Consider the following 20,319-nt stretch of genomic DNA (forward strand, 5'->3'; position numbering starts at 1 on the left):
TAAAGGGGGGATACCGCCACACTAGGGATGAGCGAACCCAAACTTTACAGGTTCGGGATCGGCGTTCAGGCTGTGAAGGAACTCCGGTATGGATTCCGTTATAACGGAATTTGTAGACGAAATGCAAAACGGTAGCCTTTAAGAGGCATTCCATTTTGCATTCCGTCATAATAGAAGTCTATGCCCAAGCAGCGGATTCGTCTGGTTTCCGTTATGCAGGACTTTGTTTACCGTCCTGCATAACGGAAACCAGGACGGATCCGTTATGCTTGTCCATAGACTTCTATTATGACGGAATGCAAAACGGAAAGGCTTAAAGGCTTCCGTTTTGCATTTCGTCTATTAATTCCGTTATGACTGAATCCATACCAGAATTCCTTCACAGCCGAAGGCGGAACCCGAACCTGTGAAGTTTGGGTTCGCTCATCCCTGTATCTTTTTATTTCTGACCCTGCTTTTTTTCACCTCACATGATATGTGATTGGATTGTGTTTCATACAACCAGATCCGGTTTGTTCCGTTTCGATTTAATACAACCGCATCAAAACCAGAATACAAAACCATAGATGTGAAAGTAGCCTCACTTCCGAGGCCCATGTACATCTGAACATATGGTATGTCTGCCCTGCTCCTATCCTCTATAGAAGGAGAGAAGGATGGCGTAACTGTCAGGACTGTTCCCTGCTACTTTCTTTTTGCTTCTCCTGGGGTCAGCCATTATATACCACCTGGGGACAACCTCCATTCTTGCAGAGGTAGAAAGGCTTGAAGGGCATAATTTTCCCTCCCATCAGGTCTGGGAGATGTCAAAAAACCTATCCTAGTGAGACCTTTATGGACTCTCTCCAAACTTAAACTACTTATCATATAATTTTATCGGATCTAATTCTTTCTTCGCCCTCTGTCATTATCCCCACTTATCTGAGGCTCTTAGCTTCGCACCTACTCTCTGCATTAATCCACGTAATATGAGATAAACGCTGTAATTACATAAAAGATAGGAGAACCGAGAATGAAGAAGTATGTAATTATTCATCTCTAGCTACGTAAGTCAATTAAACCTGGTCTCGAGCGACACTGAAGAAAAATAGGAACTTCTGGAGGAGTCTCCACAGCTCCGATCCTGGTACTGTTCTCCAAGCAACATTTTATCTCATCTCGAAGGAAATATTGTGTCATTCCTTAAACTGTGTCCATGTACATAGGAGCAGCCAGCGGCTCTAGGAGCCTAAAAAACCAGATCCATCACCCATTGACAATGTATTTAGTGACTCATCTGTTTTTTCCGTTTTGATTTCAAATCAAAATGGATCAGTTTAATTCCGGTATTGAGATCCTCTGCCAAGTCTCAATACCGGAACTACAAACGCGAGTGTGAAAGTAGCCTTAGAGGTTAGCCCTCTTTCACGCGTCAGTGTCCGTGATGGCATCTGTGCCAAGATGGTCAGTGGTTCATCCGTGAAGATGTCGCATTCCACTTGCACTGCTAGGTTGAAAATTAGTTTCCAGCGCATCGCCTTCCAACGGTCCTTGAAAATCACTGGCATGTCACAGACGCCATCAGTGGTTTTCATGGACCCATAAATTTCCATGGGTGTGCTTGTTCCACATCACAGACCAAAGTGGCATCAGTCTCCGTGGTTCTTCCACTGACCCATGCTCAGTGGAAAACCACTGCTGTGTGAATAAACACATTAATCTGTACAAACGCCACGACATACAGCTAAGTGTATGGAGCCTGCTTCATATATGGGCATACAGCAATGACTGAGATCGGCGATGACACACCGATCCTAGTCATTTAACCTCTTAGATGTCGCGATTAGTAGCAATCGTAGCATCTGTGGGGTTAGGCAGAGGGAGGGGGCTCCCTCTGCCTTCCGATCGGAGCCACTATGGCAAAATCTCGACGCTCTGATCAGTCCCGATGACAGCCTGGGACATTGGGATAGGCCCCAGGGTTGTTAGGGCTAAAAAGTACCTGAAAAGCCATGCATGAGGTAAGGCTTCTCAAGCATAGTGTCAGTATCCCATAGACTGCAAGAGTATTCTATCAGAAGATCGCATGTTCAAGTCCCCCTAAGGGGACTATGAATTGAAAAACACAAAAATAATAAAAATTTTGATCACCTCCTTTCCCAATTTTACATATGAAAATAAACAATAAAAGATAAATAAACATAGCAGGTATCGCCGCCTCCAAAAATGTCACAGACAATAATATTAAAATAGTTTTCCTGTATGGTGACAGCGCGGAATGGAAAAGAAATGAAAATGAAAGTTCCCACCCCCCTCCCCCCCAAAAAAAATAATGAATAAAAGCTAATCAAAAAATATTACCATTAAAAACTAGAGCTCACCCCACAAAAACAACCCCTCGTTCAGCTCTGTAGACATATAGAAAGAAAAAAAGTTTTCCAAAGGTTTTTATGTTTTTTAAAAGTATATAAATTTGGTATTTCCGTAAATATACTTCCCCGCAGAATAAAGTTGTCATGTCATTTTTAATGCATGGTGAACGGCGTCAAAACCTTAGCAGAATTGCCATTTTTACCATTTTCTAGTTCAAGCTATGGTAAAATACATGGTGCCTTTAACAAATACAAAAAAACAAGCCCTTGTATGGCTATGTATGTGAGCAGAAAACGGGAAAAAGTTGGAAGGCTAGAAAGGAAAAATGAAAATGAAAAAAAAAAAAATTAGGCCATGTCCCGAAAGGCTTAATGTCAGTGGGTCTGTGTGCTGTTGTGTGAAAGAGGCCTTGGTTTGAAATTTAGATTCTGTCCCTCAATAGGGACAGGGACTGATGTGATTACAGCAATGAAAAGTTGCCACCAGTAGTTACCAGCTTGGACTTTGCCGTTTTATTTCACCTTTTCCTCCTGCAATTTTTTTTTTTTCAGCACAAGCCGAGGAATTCTTCTACACCTCACAGGGAGGAGACATCGCCATCGATGGGGTGGATGATGCAGATGACTTTGAGAAGACCAGACAGGCGTTCACTCTTCTGGGTAAGGACTGCATTTCAGGGCCTTCATCAGGAAGATTTGAGGGTCTTGGTTGGTGATCTGGACTGGATTCAAACATGTTTCCCAGTTGGAATAGATAATGGCAGATAAAGGACGCTGCCATAGTGATGGTGATTAAAGGGCATGTCCACTTTGTAAAATGTATCTTTGTTAGACTGGTCCTCTAAGGGTTTGTTCACATGTCAGCGAGAAAGCTGCTGTAATATTGCTGCGGTAGTCCTTGTGTGTAGCAGATCCACAAGTGGATTAATCCTAATGTCATTCATTGGGGCTAATCCTTGGCTTTTCCATGCAGAATTTGCAGAAATAACTAGTGCTACTTTATTTCCACAACGTATTTTTCCTCTGATCGGGCTCTGATCTGTCGCTATGACAGCCTGAGGCCTTGTGAAGACTCCCAGGCCTGTCATAGTAAGAGCTCGTTCATGCACGGGCACCTTCCGTGGGGCAGGCGCATGGGGATCGCAGACCTATTCACTTGAATGGGTCCGCGATCCCTCCGTTCCGCAAAAAGATAGAGCAAGTTCTATCTTTTTGCGGTGCGGAGGCACGGAACCCCAGAAAGCACTCCGTAGTGTTCCGCTCCGTTCTTCCGTTCCGCATCTCCCGATTTGCGGACCCATTGAAATGAATGGGTCCGCATCCGTGATGCGGAATAACGACTGAACGGAGCCGGTGTATTGCGTATCCGCAAATGCGTTCCGCAATACGGCAACGGGACACCAACTGTCGTGTGAACGAGCCCTAAGGTGCTTGTTAATCCCTGCAGTCTGTGGTACAAGCGATCAGAGGATCGCATATTCAGGTTTCCCTAACATTATATTTTTTTACTTTTTTTTGTTTTGTTTTTTAAATAAAACGCAAAAATTTAAAAAAAAATCTAATTTTGCATTTAAAAAGAAACGATAAACATAATCGTATCGCCACATCTAAAAATGTCCAAACTATTAAAATATAAAAAATATTTTTCCTGCACTGTGAATGCCGTAATGAAAAAAAATAAAAATGTGCGATTCGCCATTTTATGGTCACCTTGTCCATCGCCCACCAATATTTAATAAAACGTAATCAACAAGTCGTATGTAACTCAAAATGATGCCAGTAAAAACTACAGCTCGCCCCACAAAAAAACAAACCCTCAAACAGCTCTAGAGAGGGAATTCTAAACAAGTTATGAGGGTCAGAATATGGCGATTATTTTTTTTTATATGGCAATTTTTTTTTAAAAAATTTAAAGTAGTAAAACATAGTAAAAACCATATCAATTTGTTAACACCGCAATCATACTGACCCCCGCAGAATAAGGTTATCTTGTCATTTTAAGTGCATAGCGAGTGCCATAAAACCAAAACCCAAAAAACCGTGGCAGAATTGCATTATTTTTTTTTTTATTTACCCGACAAAGACTTTTTTTTCACATTTTTCAGTTCAAAATATGGTAAATGAAATGGTGCCATTAAAAATACAACTTGTACCACTAAATATAAGCCCTGATACGGTTATGTCAATGGAAGAGTAAAAAAATGATGGCTCTTGGAAGGCGGAGAGGATAAAACAAAAAAATCCTTCAAAAAAATTGGCGCAGTCCAGTTATCGTTTTTTCTTAATCATTCCGAGGATTGTGCGGGTCCCAGCAGTCGGACTCCCACTGGTCAGGGGATATGCTAATGCATAGGGCTTATGCACATGGCCATGGTTTCGGTCCGCATCCCATCCGTATTTTTGCGGTTCGGATGCAGACTCCTTCATCTCAGTGGGGCCGCAAAAGATGCGTACGGCACACCGTGTGCTGTCCGCATCCCGCAAAAAAATTGAACTTGTCCTATTCTTATCTGTTTTGCGGACAAGGATAGGACATTTCTGCAAAAGTTTAAAATAAAAGTAATGGTGGCAAGCACTGGGCCGGAATCCGTGTTTTGCGGATCTGCGATTTGTGGAGCGCGAAACGTTTATGGAGGTGTACTTAAGCCCTTGAGGGTGGTTCGGCTCGCGGGGTTCGGGCTGCAGCCTCTTCGTTGCTGAATTGCAGGATTTGTCCCATTCACAATAGTGCTACAGCTTATCGCCATTGAGAACAGAGGATTGGGCATATTAAAGTCCAACATGCCCGATCCTACATTCCCTAAAGTCAGGACGCCCCCCCCCCCCCTGTACACATTAGACGGTCGCTCGTCTAGTTGCTCGCCCGTTACCCTTCGAGGAGTGCAGCTCAATACATTTCTCTTTCTATATAACCCCATTAATGACGCCCGTTAATTAGATGCCGTTCGGCAAACGGTTTATCTTACCGATCGCTGATTGGAAACTGTCAGCAATGATGGAAGACCCCATTGCATGGGTGGAAGCTCAAGTTTTAATGAATTTTTCAGCTCATGTTGTAATCAATATTCACTTTTCTTCAGTTTGATGTTTCCGCTCCAGCTCTAATCATTTGCGTCGTGAACCTTAGTATTGTCGGTTTCTTATCGGGAACGTAGATATTTCTCATCTAAAATAGACAATAAAACAAATTTGCAAATGGACGTCGCTACAAAATGTCATATGGTTTTGTGTAGACAGCTTCCATGTGGACCTGATGTGTTGCCATGGTTACAGACTACAGAGTGTGTAGTCGGAGGCTGCAGTCACGTGTTACTCCTCTCTCTGTCTACTTTCTCCATAACCTATGGCCAGTAGTAGATGGGAGCAACACATGGGTCTGCATAGGAGCTGCATACACAAACCAGTCAGTCCCATTATAGGACTGCATGCAAAGTTGCTTCAAAAGCTCTGCAGCAGTTCCCTAGGTGGAGATTGTAACAGATGCATCATCTGGTCCAGGTTTTACTCCACTGATCATGAATGACATCATGATGTCTTCTGCTCTAGTCACATCCAAAGCTGCGCTGAGTCAATCAGCACGGACCGAAAATTCCCAGTGTAAATGGGACATCTCTTCACAGCAGGGAATACTCCGCAAAAACGCTTAGCCAGCATGAGGTCTCGTGAGGTCATGCTAAGACCTAACCGGAAAGCAGAAGAATTTTGGTATGCAGCTTTGGGTGTGAATAGAGCAGAATATATATTGAAACTATGGACCTTATTCTTCTAGAGTATTTTACTACTTGTTGGACATCTTCTGTAGAGTAAGTCCTATTTGGACTCGCATGTCACTTCTTGTACCCAAGCAGCACAGGACGCAATTAGCCAAAGGGATTTAATGGGGGGCGTGAAAAAAGCCGCACAGATGGGCGACTGATGCAGAAATGCAGATGGAGGCACCTGACACAGTGGGTTTGAGCATTTAGGCCTCGTGCACACACACTTATTATGGCTCCATGTTATTTGGACATGTAATAGCGCACCCATAGGGGTGCACAGTGCCGTACGGTACCACCTTATGCCTGTGATCCTGTGGCATTGCTTCTAGCGGAGAATACCTCTCACAGAGCATTGTATGGCGACACGCAGAGTACCTGTGCCTCTGTGGTATGTGTGTTGTCATATGGCAGGGATGGCCAACCTGCGGCTCTCCAGCTGTTGCAAAACTACAACTCCCAGCATGCACAGACTGCCTACAGCTATCAGCCTACAGCAGGGCATGGTGGGAGTTGTAGTTTTACAACAGCTGGAGAGCCGCAGGTTGGCCATCCCTGCCATATAGCGCCCTGCACATGGGGGAGGCCTCGGGGCTGATGCATGTCTCCATGATGAGCCCTGAATGACTAGTTATGCTGCAGTCCATGACCCCGCTGTGTTTCCGTTTTACCAGGAGTGAAGGAGTCTCACCAGATGAGCATTTTTAAGATCATCGCTTCCATTCTGCACTTGGGGAACATAGAGATCTCCTCGGAGCGGGACGGCGAATCCAGCAGCTTGTCGGTAAGAAATATATCGTTATCAGCTTCTTGTTAGGGCCATAGGGAATAATGGAGTTGTACAGGGTAAGTAAAACATGGCTGCTTTCTTCTAGGAATAGCGCCCCACCTGTCTATATGTGGTATTGCAGCAGAAGTGAAGCCGACTGCACTTTCCTATACAGTCGGCCTCTGCTAATTAATTTATACTGCATGGTATACTTTTTTTAAACATTGCAGCTGATGGTGGATGCATGCTACTGTACGGCTATATAGTGGGTACTGTATGGCTATATAGTGGTTACTGTAAGTACTGTATGGCTATATAGTGGGTACTCTATGGCTATATAGTGGTTACTGTAAGTACTCTATGGCTATATAGTGGTTACTGTAAGTACTGTATGGCTATAATATGGGTACTGTGGGTACTCTATGGCTATATAGTGGTTACTGTAAGTACTGTATGGCTATAATATGGGTACTGTATGGCTATATAGTGGGTACTGTATAACTATAATATAGGTACTGTGAGTACTTTATGGCTATATAGTGGTTACTGTAAGTACTGTATGGCTATATAGTGGGTACTGTGGGTACTGCATGGCTATATGGTGGTTACTGTGAGTATTTTATGGCTATATAGTGGGTATTGTGAGTACTTTATGGCTATATAGTGGTTACTGTGGGTACTGTATGGCTATATAGTGGTTACTGTACGGCTATATAGTGGTTACTGTGAGTACTTTATGCCTATATAATGGGTACTGTATGGCTATATAGTGGGTACTGTATGGCTATATAGTGGGTACTGTGGGTACTGTATGGCTATATAGTGGTTACTGTGGGTATTGCATGGCTATATAGTGGTTACTGTGGGTATTGCATGACTATATAGTGTCAAATATTGAAAATCATTTGGAAATCCTTTTGTATATTTCAACGAAGTCGAAACATTGCATTTTTGTGATTGGGACATGTGAATAATTTGATTTTATTTATTTTTTCACGTTTGGACACTGTCACGCTCATACAGTCCATATGCAGTGCTTCATCATGTACAGTGCCCAGTAATACTCGTGCCATTGAGTGCTAACTAATAATGCTGCCCTCCAAGCCTATTGGCCGTTGCAAGTATGGTTCTGATTGGCTGTGGTTGTAGCGGTGTAGATGGTGATCACTAGATGGCGGGGCCCACTTGCCCTAGGCATAATCCAGTCCTTTCTGATACATTGAACCAGTGGAATGTCTTCGGTCCCTGGTACATTACCGCGCAGAGATGCAGATACACATGGCTTAATCTCGCAGGCGGTGAGCGCCACAGGACTGACCTGTTTGTAGACCCTCAGATCACAGGCTTAGTACACGGCGCCTGAGGACAGCACTGGAAGTCTGGTGGCGATGCATCCAGTTCTGCGGCTGCCAGTATTGGCTCCCAGTGCGGCACATTAGCCTGAGAAACCAGTACATAGCCGCGAGACATGCTCAAAGGGGTACGACATGTTATGCAGCTTTGTGTCTCATTTCCCTGTTATCAAAATCTCTGCTTGCTGTCAGTGACTGCTTTCGAAGGATGAGGGTCTGTCCTGGTGATGTCTAGCAATGCAGTGCATCTTTAAGCCGTTACATGACCAGAACAGGTTTTGTCCCCATTCACTGACAGCAGACAGAGATCTTTGAAACCATAGCATATAAACCTGTCTTGGTCATGTAAAATTAATAAAGATTTGCAACTTATTGCAAGACAGAGCTCGTTACTGTAGGTCCTATATGAGAGAACCCCCCCCCCCCCCCAGGACATTTACATTAACCCTTTCATTTTCCTAGAAAGGAGACCAGAGTCTTAACCACTTCTGTACGCTGCTCGGGGTGGAGCACGACCAGATGGAGCACTGGCTGTGCCACCGAAAGCTCGTCACCACGTCGGAGACTTACGTGAAGAACATGTCGGTCCAACAAGCGCTCAATGCCAGGAATGCTCTGGCCAAGCTCATCTACGCTCAGTTATTCAACTGGATAGTGCAACATGTGAACAAAGCCCTGCACACCACCAGCAAGCAGCACTCGTTCATCGGCGTGCTGGATATATACGGGTAAGAGAGCCGCCGTCATTTTACAAGACTGGTATCAGACGGGGAACCAAATGGAGGCAAGCTCTGGTTTTATTTAAGTAAAACTTAAAGGGGTTTTCTGGATGTCGGATCCCCGCCCATCAGATATTGATGGCCTGACCTGAGGACCGACCAATTGTAAAATACTGGAACATTCTGCAACTTTCTAATATACTTAGTGATTCATTTCCTGACCATTTTCAACATAACTGCTTGCTGTCAGTAAATGAAACCACTCTTTACATCCAGATGTAGACTTCTCGTTTAACGAGCTAAAACGGCCTTTACACATGATGCGTTTTTCCTACACTGATACATTGTAGCGAACAGGACAGTAGAGAGATTTGTGCTGCGGAGTGGACTGGACACAACTGTAGCAAAACCTCAGCTGTGAGACGTATAAGTGTTCTATACCGGTCTTCCTTGGTTGTAACCATTGATGATAATGATTAACGGTTCAGTTCGTTGATTTGTAGTATTCCATGCACGGCCACCATTTACAGGGGTATGAATACCTTTGCAACGAGTCCTTTTTATTGCCGCGGTGCATCCAAAATAAAAATGATGCAACTCTGCAAATAGCCATTTTGTGTATACGACGCCTATACAGACCTTTGTGTCTCCATGGTTACAGACTACAAATAACTCTGTGCAGTCTGACCTTGCCCACGTGTGTAACTTTTTTCACTTTTTCTGTCTTTTTTTTTTTCATCTGGAGGTTTTCAAACAGAGGGGCAGACAGAAGGGAGTAAACCCCTGACTGCGAGATCAGACTACTCCCAGGGTTTGTTTGTAGTCTGTAACCATGGAGACGCATACACAGAACAGTGGAGATTTGTATTCAGAGCTATTTTGAATGTCTACAGCTTGAAGGCATCAGAGGGATAAGAGGGTTGCAAAGGTTTTCACACCCTTTAAATTGATCCAGAGAAATTTGAGGCATCGGAAAGGATTTTTTTTTTTTTAACCCACAGAGAGGTTGTGGCGATGTCTCTTGCGGAATTTTGGACACAAGATGATGAAGAATTGTTTATTTCACTGCTTCGGCCTCGGGTTGTAAATTAGCGGATAATGTAAAGCTTCTGTACTGTGCCGCCGCCGCTCCGACAGGCGCACTGCGGCTCCTTAATTGTCCTCAGAGACGATGGAGCCTCAGAGCAGATGAACGGACGCTTTCCTCTCACTTATAAGAGGACAATTAGTATCTCCAGCGCCTGAGCTCTGAGCGCAACTAAAAAGTAAAGCGGCTTATAATTCCGTCACGGGGGGGGGGGGCATTATACATGAGTATTATACTGCGCAGTGCTCTGCTGGAAGGTTCCAGGGTAAAGAAGTCTCTGCACTGAAATGGGGTACACAGGGGTCCCAGCAGTCGGACCCCCACCGATCAGACACTCTGTCCTGTCCTGTGGCTAGGTGATATGTGATCAGTCTGGTTTTACGCATATGAAGCTTCATCTCTGTATAAATCAAAAATTTTGTTTTCTGATAGACTTTCAGTTCTTCGCCATTTACACGATCTGTGTTTGCGGTCAGTGAACGAGAACATTCATGTCTACATTCAGAGGCAGTAATCATGTCCACACTCTTGCATTAAAGCTGGTTTTAGGTTATTAAAACATACATGAAAAGTTCTACAAAGTCCCCATTTACAAGAGATGTGTTTGCTGTCAGTGAATGAGAACACTCTTGCTTCCATTCAGAGACAGTAAACCTGTCTATAACCAATCCTGCTCATAGCTGAGAAGTGGATACAATTGTATCCGGTCTAGACACATCTCTATGCTAGTTTGTTACAATGTATCAGTGCGGAGTCCAGGCTGTTTCACTCACAGAGCACTGTCTACACTGGATACAACTGTGCTGGTTTGTTACAATGTATCAGTCTGGAGTCCGGGCTGTTTAGCTCACAGAGCATTGTCTAGACTGGATACAACTGTACTGGTTTGTTACAATGTATCAGTCTGGAGTCCAGGCTGTTTAGCTCACAGAGCATTGTCTAGACCGGATACAATTGTATCCACTTCTCAGCTGTGAGCAGGACTGGCTATGGACAGGTTTACTGTCACTGAATGGAAGCAAGAGTGTTCTCATTCACTAACAGCAAACACATCCCTTGTTAATGGTGCCTTTGTAGAACTTTTCATTAAGTGATTATGTTTTATTAACCTCAAACCAGCTTTAATGCAAGAGCTGTTTCCATTCACTGACAACAAGCACATACGGGTTGAAAAAAAGAAAAGAAATAGGGGCGGTGTCCAATCAGGACGATCTGATTGGATGTGGCACTTCTGAGCTGCTGTATATACAGTATTATGTATCTCACCACCCGCACGGTGTCTGCCTGTCGTGTAGGTGGCGGTCACACGTCCCTCTTTCCCATATTCTGTCTATCCTTTGCCAACAAACCCTGTGTAAGGGTCCATTCACACGTCCGTAGTGTATTGCGAATCCGTAATACACCCGGCCGGCACCCCCATAGAACTGCCTATTCTTGTCCGCAATTGCGGACAAGAATAGGCCATGTTCTATTTTTTTTCCGGAGCCGCGGACCGGAAGATCGGCGGCGTGCTCCGGAAATGCGGATGCGGACAGCACACTGTGTGCTGATTGCATCCATTCCGTCCCTATAGAGAATGAATGGGTCCGCACCCGTTCCGCAATTTGTGAAACGGATGCGGACCCATTATTACGGACGTGTGATGGACACTAAGCTGTAGTCGCAGCCATGTTTGTGGTCACCCAGCTTTCCCGGGTGGAGATCTAATTAAGACCTGGTTGAATTGACTCTCGTTCTTTATTTGCAGGTTCGAAACATTTGAAATAAACAGCTTTGAACAGTTCTGCATCAACTATGCCAACGAGAAGCTACAGCAGCAGTTTAACTCGGTATGTGACCTCCGAGGACTTACCTCTGTACCCTGTGCACACGCCCATGACGGTATAACCAACTGAGGTCTGCCTTCAGGGGGCGCTGTCATAATACTATCTTTTTAGACCCTCTATTCGAATGAATGTGAACCCTATAGAGGCCTGTATGCGGCTGTCATCTTGGTGTTCGGGCATGGGGGTAACACAAGATGGCTCCAGCGCCTGTCTATGCTCGAGGGCGACCTTGATTTTTCATAAATGATTGGCTAAGTTTGCAGCTTCCTGTTTGCACCTGTAATGGGAAGGGCAGCTCTGGAGCACAAACTTCTGCTCTGATAAGTGAAAAAATAATAATAAATGGCAAGATCTTGGGACTATGTCGGAATTTCTGCAACTGTCACATTTTCTAGTTCTCTTGTTTTTTGTTTTCTTTTTGTTTGTTTTTTGTCCATGAGAGAAGAGTCAGGACTTGCTGGCGACCCCCTAATGTGGTGACGGGGGTCTTCCCTCTTTTTCAGTCTTTTTCCAATGTCAGTTTCCAACATGCATTTTCATGGACAGAGCCACCACCTACTACTATGTGACCTTGGAGACGCCAGTGGTCCCAGGACTCTGTCCCCCGGCCGCCTATCGTACTTTTTATGGCTAACAATTCAGGAACATCTTTTCTTAGAACTCTGCACCCTCTGTTATTCCCCCTGGAAATGTATGATTACATTGACTGGGTGTTACCATTCCTCTCGTCCATGTGGCATGCCCCCGCTCAGTCCAATCACCACCCTGTGCACAAGTGAACTGGTAACACCCAGTTACCAAACTGTATCCAGGAAGAATAACAGAGGAACGGCACTAAACAGAGTTCTAAGGAAAAATGTTTTCAGAATAGTATTTTATGCCAGATCCTCTTTAAGATGGTGTCATTGACCAGTTTTGGTGTTTTCCTTGCAGCATGTCTTTAAACTGGAGCAGGAGGAATACATGAAGGAGCAGATCCCCTGGACCCTCATCGATTTCTATGATAATCAGCCCTGCATTGACCTGATTGAGGCCAAACTTGGGATTCTGGACCTTCTGGACGAGGAGTGTAAGGTGAGCCGTTACCTAAGCCCTGGGCCCGGCACTCATTGGCCCTCTTGGTGCCCACATCAAAACTTTACGCCAGACCATGCTGATGCCATGTGTAATGACCGGTGCCAGGGCATGAATCCCGATGTCATGCTCCGACCCTGCTCGTTGCTTATACAGGACATGTCCCCTCTCCTGACATGTCTGTTTTAGTAACTACTTGCATTTCTTATGTAATAACAATGCTGGGGCATCTTTTCTTACCGCTGTATGCTATGCCCTTCCTCTATTATTCCTGCAAGAAGTTTATGAATAAAGATCCAGCAGGGTGTTACCAGTTGGGAGTGTGCCCCTGCACAGTCTGACACTGTAAGCACTGATTGGACACAACCCCAACTGGTAACACCCATCTGTACCTTTTTTTCCCATAAACTTCTAGCAGGAATAATAGAGGAAAGGCCCAACAAATAGTCATAAGAAACAAACAAAAAAAGCCGAAAAAGTCTCTGATTGATCCATTACCCGTCTGTCTAGACCTGCAGCGGCTTTATCACAGGGGCTGAGGCTGGATGATACGTGTGGTGCCGGGACAGACGCTGTACCAGATATTGCTTGGAGACAGAATTTTTATGCCAGAAATTGGGGCTTAATTTTGGCACAAAAGTCACATGTTAAGCCCCGCCCTGTCCTCTGAAGCCTTGTGGTGTTTTTAATAGTTTTTTTTTAATGCAGATCCAGTATTGTTGTGATGTATCTTATATCGTGGCGCGCATCCGGCCTTTTGCACGTACTTTGATTACTGCACCGAGATGAGCTGCTGTCTCCCTGGCAGTGATTACTGGGGTGGTCCCAATAATCTGTCCACTGGATAGGGGGACATTTAGGAATGCCGGTCTTCATCCCTCCTGCGCTGGCGGCCATCCGCCTACGTCAACCTCTACATGATCTAGGAGATTGGACTTTACACTTGTCTTAATCAACGCCAGCTCCCTTGCTGAAGTAGATTTAGGCCATTTTCTACACCTAACGCCCACGTCACACCCCCTTTTTTAGACCTGGCGTGAGCGGGTGGAAAAAGTCGCACATTGCGGCGCAGATATACTTTGCGCCGCAATCTGAGACAGATATATGCCAAAAACTGCCGTATATCTGTTCATAAATGAGCCCCTAAGGTCCGACTTGTATTCCCCCGGCCACAACGCTCCATCCAGCTGTATGGGGCTGGCGGCGGCAGTCGAGCGCTTGTACTTGTCTCTCTCCCGCAGTCCCATAGAGTTGAATGGAGCAGCAGTCTCGTTATTGGCAGGGACCCAAGTGGTCAGACCACCGCCGATCAGGCACCTATGCCCTAGGTTGTGGCTAGGGAATGAGTTGCTGTAATGGGAGAAAAAGTCTGGTTTGCATACGGAGCTTGTTAAACTGCTTTCTCGCAGCTGAAGGCTTCGTAACAATGTTGCATGTCGATAAAAGCCATCAGCCTGGAGTGTTCTGTTATTATTGGTGGAGCTCAGGTCAGAAGATGCTGCTGCCTGAGAGAATTGTGTGCACTGTAACAAACCTTCAGCTTTGTGAGTAGTTTTAAAGGCTATGGGGGATTTTTTTATTTTTTATGATTGCATTTTACTCTTATTTTATTTCTTTTTTGCTCTTTTTAAAACAAATTTTAACAGTTTTTGCCCTGCAGGGTTACATTTCAGTCCCCAGAGTATTCAGTTTCACACTGAGCCGTCAGAGAGTGGCTCTGGGATGTAGAGCCCTTATCGCTCAACTCCTTACAGCTCATAAACACTTATTTGAGACAGTTTGATCAGAGTTTAGCTATAATGAGTGTTTATGAGCTGTCAGGCATTCAGAGATGAGGGTCTACATCCAGCCGTCAGAGCAGCTGCCTGACGGCTCAGTGGGAATCTGAAAGCGAGATGCTCTTCAGACAGAAGATTATTATTTTTTGTCCAAAATGAGTCAAATGCAATCATAAAAAGGTGTTCATCGCCTTTAAGCGCAGTATTATAGCTAAAAGTTGTTTGTCTTTAGGTCCCCAAAGGCACGGACCAGAACTGGGCTCAGAAGCTGTATGACCGGCACGGCAGCAGTCAGCACTTTAAGAAGCCCCGGATGTCTAATGTCTCTTTTATAGTTGTTCACTTTGCTGACATGGTAAGTGATTACTTACGGCACAAAATATGTTTTCAGGATGCAAAATCTTAAAGTGAATCTCCACCTTATCATCCAGTTGTGTTTTGCCCAAAAATTAGCTTTGATTCATTACTTATCCCCTGCAGAGGTTAGTAAGGTAACACGCTGGCTACCTACAGCCGCCACTAGAGGGCGCTGGCTGCATTCTGTTATGTTAGTGAGTTCAATGTATAATAGTATACTGTGAGCTCCCTCTAGTGGTGCAGACAGAATGTTGTATTTTATCTCCTGCCCAATAAAGCAAGCAGAATGCGGAATGTTGTGGACCTGCAGCCAGGCGTCGCGGTTTATCTAAATATAGCTTTTTATGCATTTTTTTTGTTTCAATGTCTACCCATTTTCATGACCTCAGTGAATGGAAATGTTCTCACTGAACATCAGGCTTAGGGCTCATGCCCACAAACGTAAGGGCTCCGTGCCCGTGCTGTGGACTGCAAACTGCGGTCCGCAATGCACGGGCACAGACCGTGGAGCAGCCGCATGCGGATCGCGGACCTATTCACTTGAATGGGGTCCGCGATCCGCATCCGACGGTCAGCACCGCAAAAAAGTAGTGCATGCGGAGGCACGGCCAGAAACACCACGGAAGCACTCTGTAGTGCTTTCGTGGGGTTCCGATCCATGCCTCCGTTCACGGCCAGTGCCCTTAGGGCTCATGCACACAAACGTATTTTATTTCCGCTTCCATTCCGGTTTTTTTGCGTACACGGAACACATCCGTATTTCATCCGTATTTTGAAGATCCATACTGTAGAAATGCTATGCCCAGCCCATATTGCTCATGTGTTTGGTAATTAATAAGTTACCGTTTCCAATTCTCAAAAAACGGATTGCATACGGAAACCATACGAATATGTTTTGTGGAATAACGGAACGGAAGAGGACTTAAATCAGAGAAAAAAAAACTCAGATACGGGACAACGGATCCGTGAAAAGCAGACTGCAAAACAACAACGGTCGTGTGCATGAGCCCTTAGGCCTCCTTCACACAACTGTATGGATTTTTCAGTATTTTGCGGTCCGCAAAAAACAAAACCGCAAGAAATACGGATGACATCTGTGTGCATTCCGATTTTTGCGGAACGAAACATCTGGCCCCTAATAGAACAGTACTATCCTTGTCCGTAATGCGGACAATAAGGGTCCATTCACACGTCCGTATGTGTTTTGCAGATCCGCAAAACACGGACACAGTCAATGTGCGTTCCGCATTTTGCGGACCGCACATCGCCGGCACTCTCATAGAAAATGCCTTTTCTTGTCCGCAATTGCAGACAAGAATAGGACATGTTCTATTTTTTTGCGGAACGGAAGTGCGGATCCGCAAATGCGGATGTGGACAGCACATTCCGGCCCCATTGAAAATGAATGGGTCCGCAACTGTTCCGCAAAATTGCGGAACGGATGCGGACCCAATTTGCGGACGTGTGAATGGACCCTTATAGGACATGTTCTATGTTTGAACGAACGAAAATACGGAAACGGAATGCACACGGAGTACCTTCCGTTTTTTTTTTGCGGATCCATTGAAATAAATGGTTCCGTATACGGAATGCAAAAAACGGAGCGTAAACGTAAAAAAAAAAAACGTACGTGTGCAGGAGGCCTTAGGGCTTTCTTTCAGTTTTTTTGCAGACCGTATACGGAGCCCTTTATTTGAATGGTTCCGCAAAAAAAAATGGAAGTTACTCCGTGTGCATTCCGTGTCCGTATTTCCGTTCCACAAAAAAATAGAACATGTCCTATTATTGTCCACATTACGGACAAGGATAGGACTGTTCTATTAAGGGCCGGCTGTTCCGTTCCGCAAAATACGGAATGCACACGGACGTCATCCTTCTTTTTTTTTTGCGGATCTGTTTTTTGCGTGTGAACAAGCCCAAGATTTATCAGTATTTTTTCTTTCAAAAATCAGCTAACCCCTTTAAACTGTGCATATACAGTATGTTAGCCTTCCGCCCAGCCATAGAGTTAAAGGGGTATTCCAGCCAAATATAAAAAGTTACAGTGGGATGCAAATAGTATAAAAAATAACAGAGCTTATACTTGCCTCTCCCAGCCCCCGACATTGCGCACACTGTGCGCCACTATGCTATTCTATATTTTTATACCAGTTGAATACCCCTTTAAATGACAAAACTGACTACCAGCAGGGACACCACTAGGGGGAGCTCACTACATATAGATTAATAAGGCTCCTATTGAACTCAATAATAAATCAATCCTGTGGGGTTCCCCCTAGTGGTGGCAGCGGGAAGACAGAATTGCATCATATATGGTTGTGTGAAGGGAAGCGTGGTCCTATCCTTTAAAGCTCTGTAACCAAAAATGCCGCACCTACCCCTGTATAGATATTATTCGGCATTGTGGCGTTTAGCGCATTTATTCTGCAGCGAGAAGTTTTGATAACGTCACTCGCTTTATGAAGAACACGTATTACATACTGATTATGGAGTTTATTTGGCCTGTGGTTTGGACGCTTTGCTTCAGTTGTACTAGTACATCATTACTGTAGATGTCCCCATCAGGTTTCCCCGTGGTGCCGGCTTATGGCTGCCATCTGACTCTGTGCATCGAGAAGGTCATAGACCATGATTTAAGAAATCCAAGAAAATGATATTGTAAATTGTGCGCCGGAGGGAAACTGACCTTTAGAAATATTTTTTTTTTTTTTTTTTTTTATATTTTTTGCCCACATCAAGATTTATCCTTGAAATATTGCCTAATCAGCCATAACATTAAAACCAATACTGTTAAGACTCCATCGTGCCACCACACCTGCTCAGACCCGTCGTGGCATGGACTCCACAAGACCTCTGAAGAGTCCTGACCTGTGGTGTCTGCCACCAAAACCTTAGCAATAGTGCTGTAACAGAAATATAAACCGGACCGCCGTACCGTTAAAACCAGGTGTCGCATGGATTATCCTGTGACGATGGCGTCTGTCGAGGGGTGGGATATATCCGGCAGTAGGTGATCAGTCTGTTGTCGAAGTGTTGGAAGCAGGAAAAACAGGCAAGCGTAAGGATCTGAGTGAGTGACAAGGTCCAAATTTCCATGTCTAGACGACGGGGTCGAAGTGTTTCCACAATGGCAGGTCTTATGGGATGTAGTGGCCGGTACCGACCAAGGAAGGACAACCGGTGACCGGGTCATGGGACTCCAAGACTCATGGATCCGATCCAGCAGAAATGCTACTGTAGAACCAACTGCTGACCACAATCCTGCTGGCTATGATAGACAGGTGTCAGAGACATCACAGATTACTGTATATGGGGTTTCGTAGCGTCAGTGGACAATTGAGCATCAGAACTGGACCATGGAGCAATGGAAGGAGGTGACCTGGTGTGAGGAATCATGTTACATCTTATGGAAGGCCAGGAGCATCACTTACCTGCAGAAGACATGGCACCAGGATTGGAAGAAGACTAGCTGGCGGACGCAGTGTTCTGCTGGGAAACCTTGGATCCTGGCACCACGTGGATGTCGCATATTGCCACGTACCTAACATTCTTCATGGCAGTGGTGCCCCCTAATGGTAGTGACCTCTTTCACAAGGATAATGCCTCAGGAATGGTCTGAGGAACGTGACAAAGAGTTCAAGGCGATGTCGTGGCCTCCAAATTTGATCAACGTTTGCGGGACATGCTGGAAAAACAAGTCGGATCCACGGAGGCCGCACCTCACAGCTTACAACATGGCGGTTTTCTTCCAGGCTGTGCCCTCATTTGAAACCCTAAAAAAGATGATATTCGATTCTTATCTCTAGAGAGGAGAGCATGTAGGAGGTCACTTGGCCAGGCTTTTCTCCTTATGCACTACCCTATGTTACCACACGGTCAGAATAAGACTGAGAGATGTGCAGAGGGAAGAGCAGCTCCGGAGCACAAACTGCTGCTCTCAAAGATGGGGTACATTCAGAAGTACTGTGCTCTGTGTGTAAAGTAGCATTATCTGGAGAAAGACCTGCTTCAGGGCTCCTGCACCCGAATGTATTTTCTTTCCATGTCCGTTCCATTTTTTTTGCGGACAGTATACGGAACCATTCAATTCAATAGGTCCGCAAAAAAAAAACGGAAGGTACTCCGTGTGCATTCCATGTCCGTATTTCCGTTTTGCAAAAAAAAAATAGAACATGTCCTACTATTGTCCACATTACGGACTGTTCTATCAGGGGCCAGCTGTTCCGTTCCGAAAAATACGGAATGCACACGGACGTCATCCATATTTTTTGCGGATCCGTTTTTTTTGTGAACCGCAAAATACATACGGTCATGTGCATGAGGCCTTAGACTGACAGATCCCTCATCTTCTGTGTGACCAATGTATACTTTCTGTAGGTGGAATACCAGTGTGATGGGTTCTTGGAGAAAAATCGGGATACGGTTTATGAAGAGCAGATTAACATCCTGAAAGCCAGTAAGGTAAGGTTTTCCACATATCGTGTGAATCAGAGTCTCAAAATTTTTCTGGTTGCTGTCAGTGAATCAGAACATTCTTGTTTACACCCAGAGGTTAAAAATAGTGATGGACGAACATCTGCCGGGGCGGTTCGCGAACGCGATCAAATGTTCGCGAACCGCAAGTTCGTGGCGGGTCCTATTCATTTTAATGGCAGGCGAACCTGAAAAACCTTCAGCTCATATTTTCAGCCAAGAAATAATTACTAGAAGTGCACAAATAGTCCCACAGCATGGACAGTGACATACCAGATGTATTATTCGAATTTGCGATCTCCATTCATTTTTGTTTTCAATGCGAAATATCGGCAATATAATTTCCGCGTACGCGCATGTGCAAATGCACTGTACAGTACCCAAATGCACTATAAAGAAAGTATATTGGTATATAACACCCCGCTTCAATCTGTTTTTTTGGGGGACGACTGGTATATCACACCAGTAGAAATGATTTGTTCCAATAACGCTCGTCCCTCTATATACCTGCAGTATCGCAGCAGAACCGCACACAACGGCCGCACAATACTGTCTAACATAGAAAGTATATTATAACATTGTACAAGGAAGGCAATCCATTAGAATATACATGAAGATAAAACGTAACCTTTAATAATTTTACTATGAGGGTCCATCCACACGTCCGTAAGTGTTTTGCAGATCCGCAAAACACGGACACCGGCAATGTGCATTCCTCAATTTGTGGACCGCACATCGCCGGCACTATAATAGAAAATGCCTAATCTTGTCTGCAATT

The 20,319-nt window shown here is 44.7% G+C and overlaps 1 protein-coding gene across 1 annotated transcript in view; it reads left to right on the forward strand.

Moving 5' to 3' along the window:
* MYO5B (myosin VB) overlaps positions 1-20,319 on the forward strand; it is a 207,303-nt gene that overhangs the window by 132,273 nt on the left and 54,711 nt on the right. Inside the window, exons 8-14 of the mRNA XM_040421102.1 lie at positions 2,904-3,011; positions 6,781-6,890; positions 8,690-8,955; positions 11,781-11,862; positions 12,793-12,933; positions 14,944-15,066; positions 19,446-19,529. Of these exons, the coding sequence (XP_040277036.1) occupies positions 2,904-3,011; positions 6,781-6,890; positions 8,690-8,955; positions 11,781-11,862; positions 12,793-12,933; positions 14,944-15,066; positions 19,446-19,529 (914 nt within the window). The remainder of the gene's footprint in view (positions 1-2,903; positions 3,012-6,780; positions 6,891-8,689; positions 8,956-11,780; positions 11,863-12,792; positions 12,934-14,943; positions 15,067-19,445; positions 19,530-20,319) is intronic.

The sequence above is a fragment of the Bufo bufo genome, chromosome 2, assembly GCF_905171765.1.
Source record: "Bufo bufo chromosome 2, aBufBuf1.1, whole genome shotgun sequence".
NCBI lineage: Eukaryota > Metazoa > Chordata > Amphibia > Anura > Bufonidae > Bufo > Bufo bufo.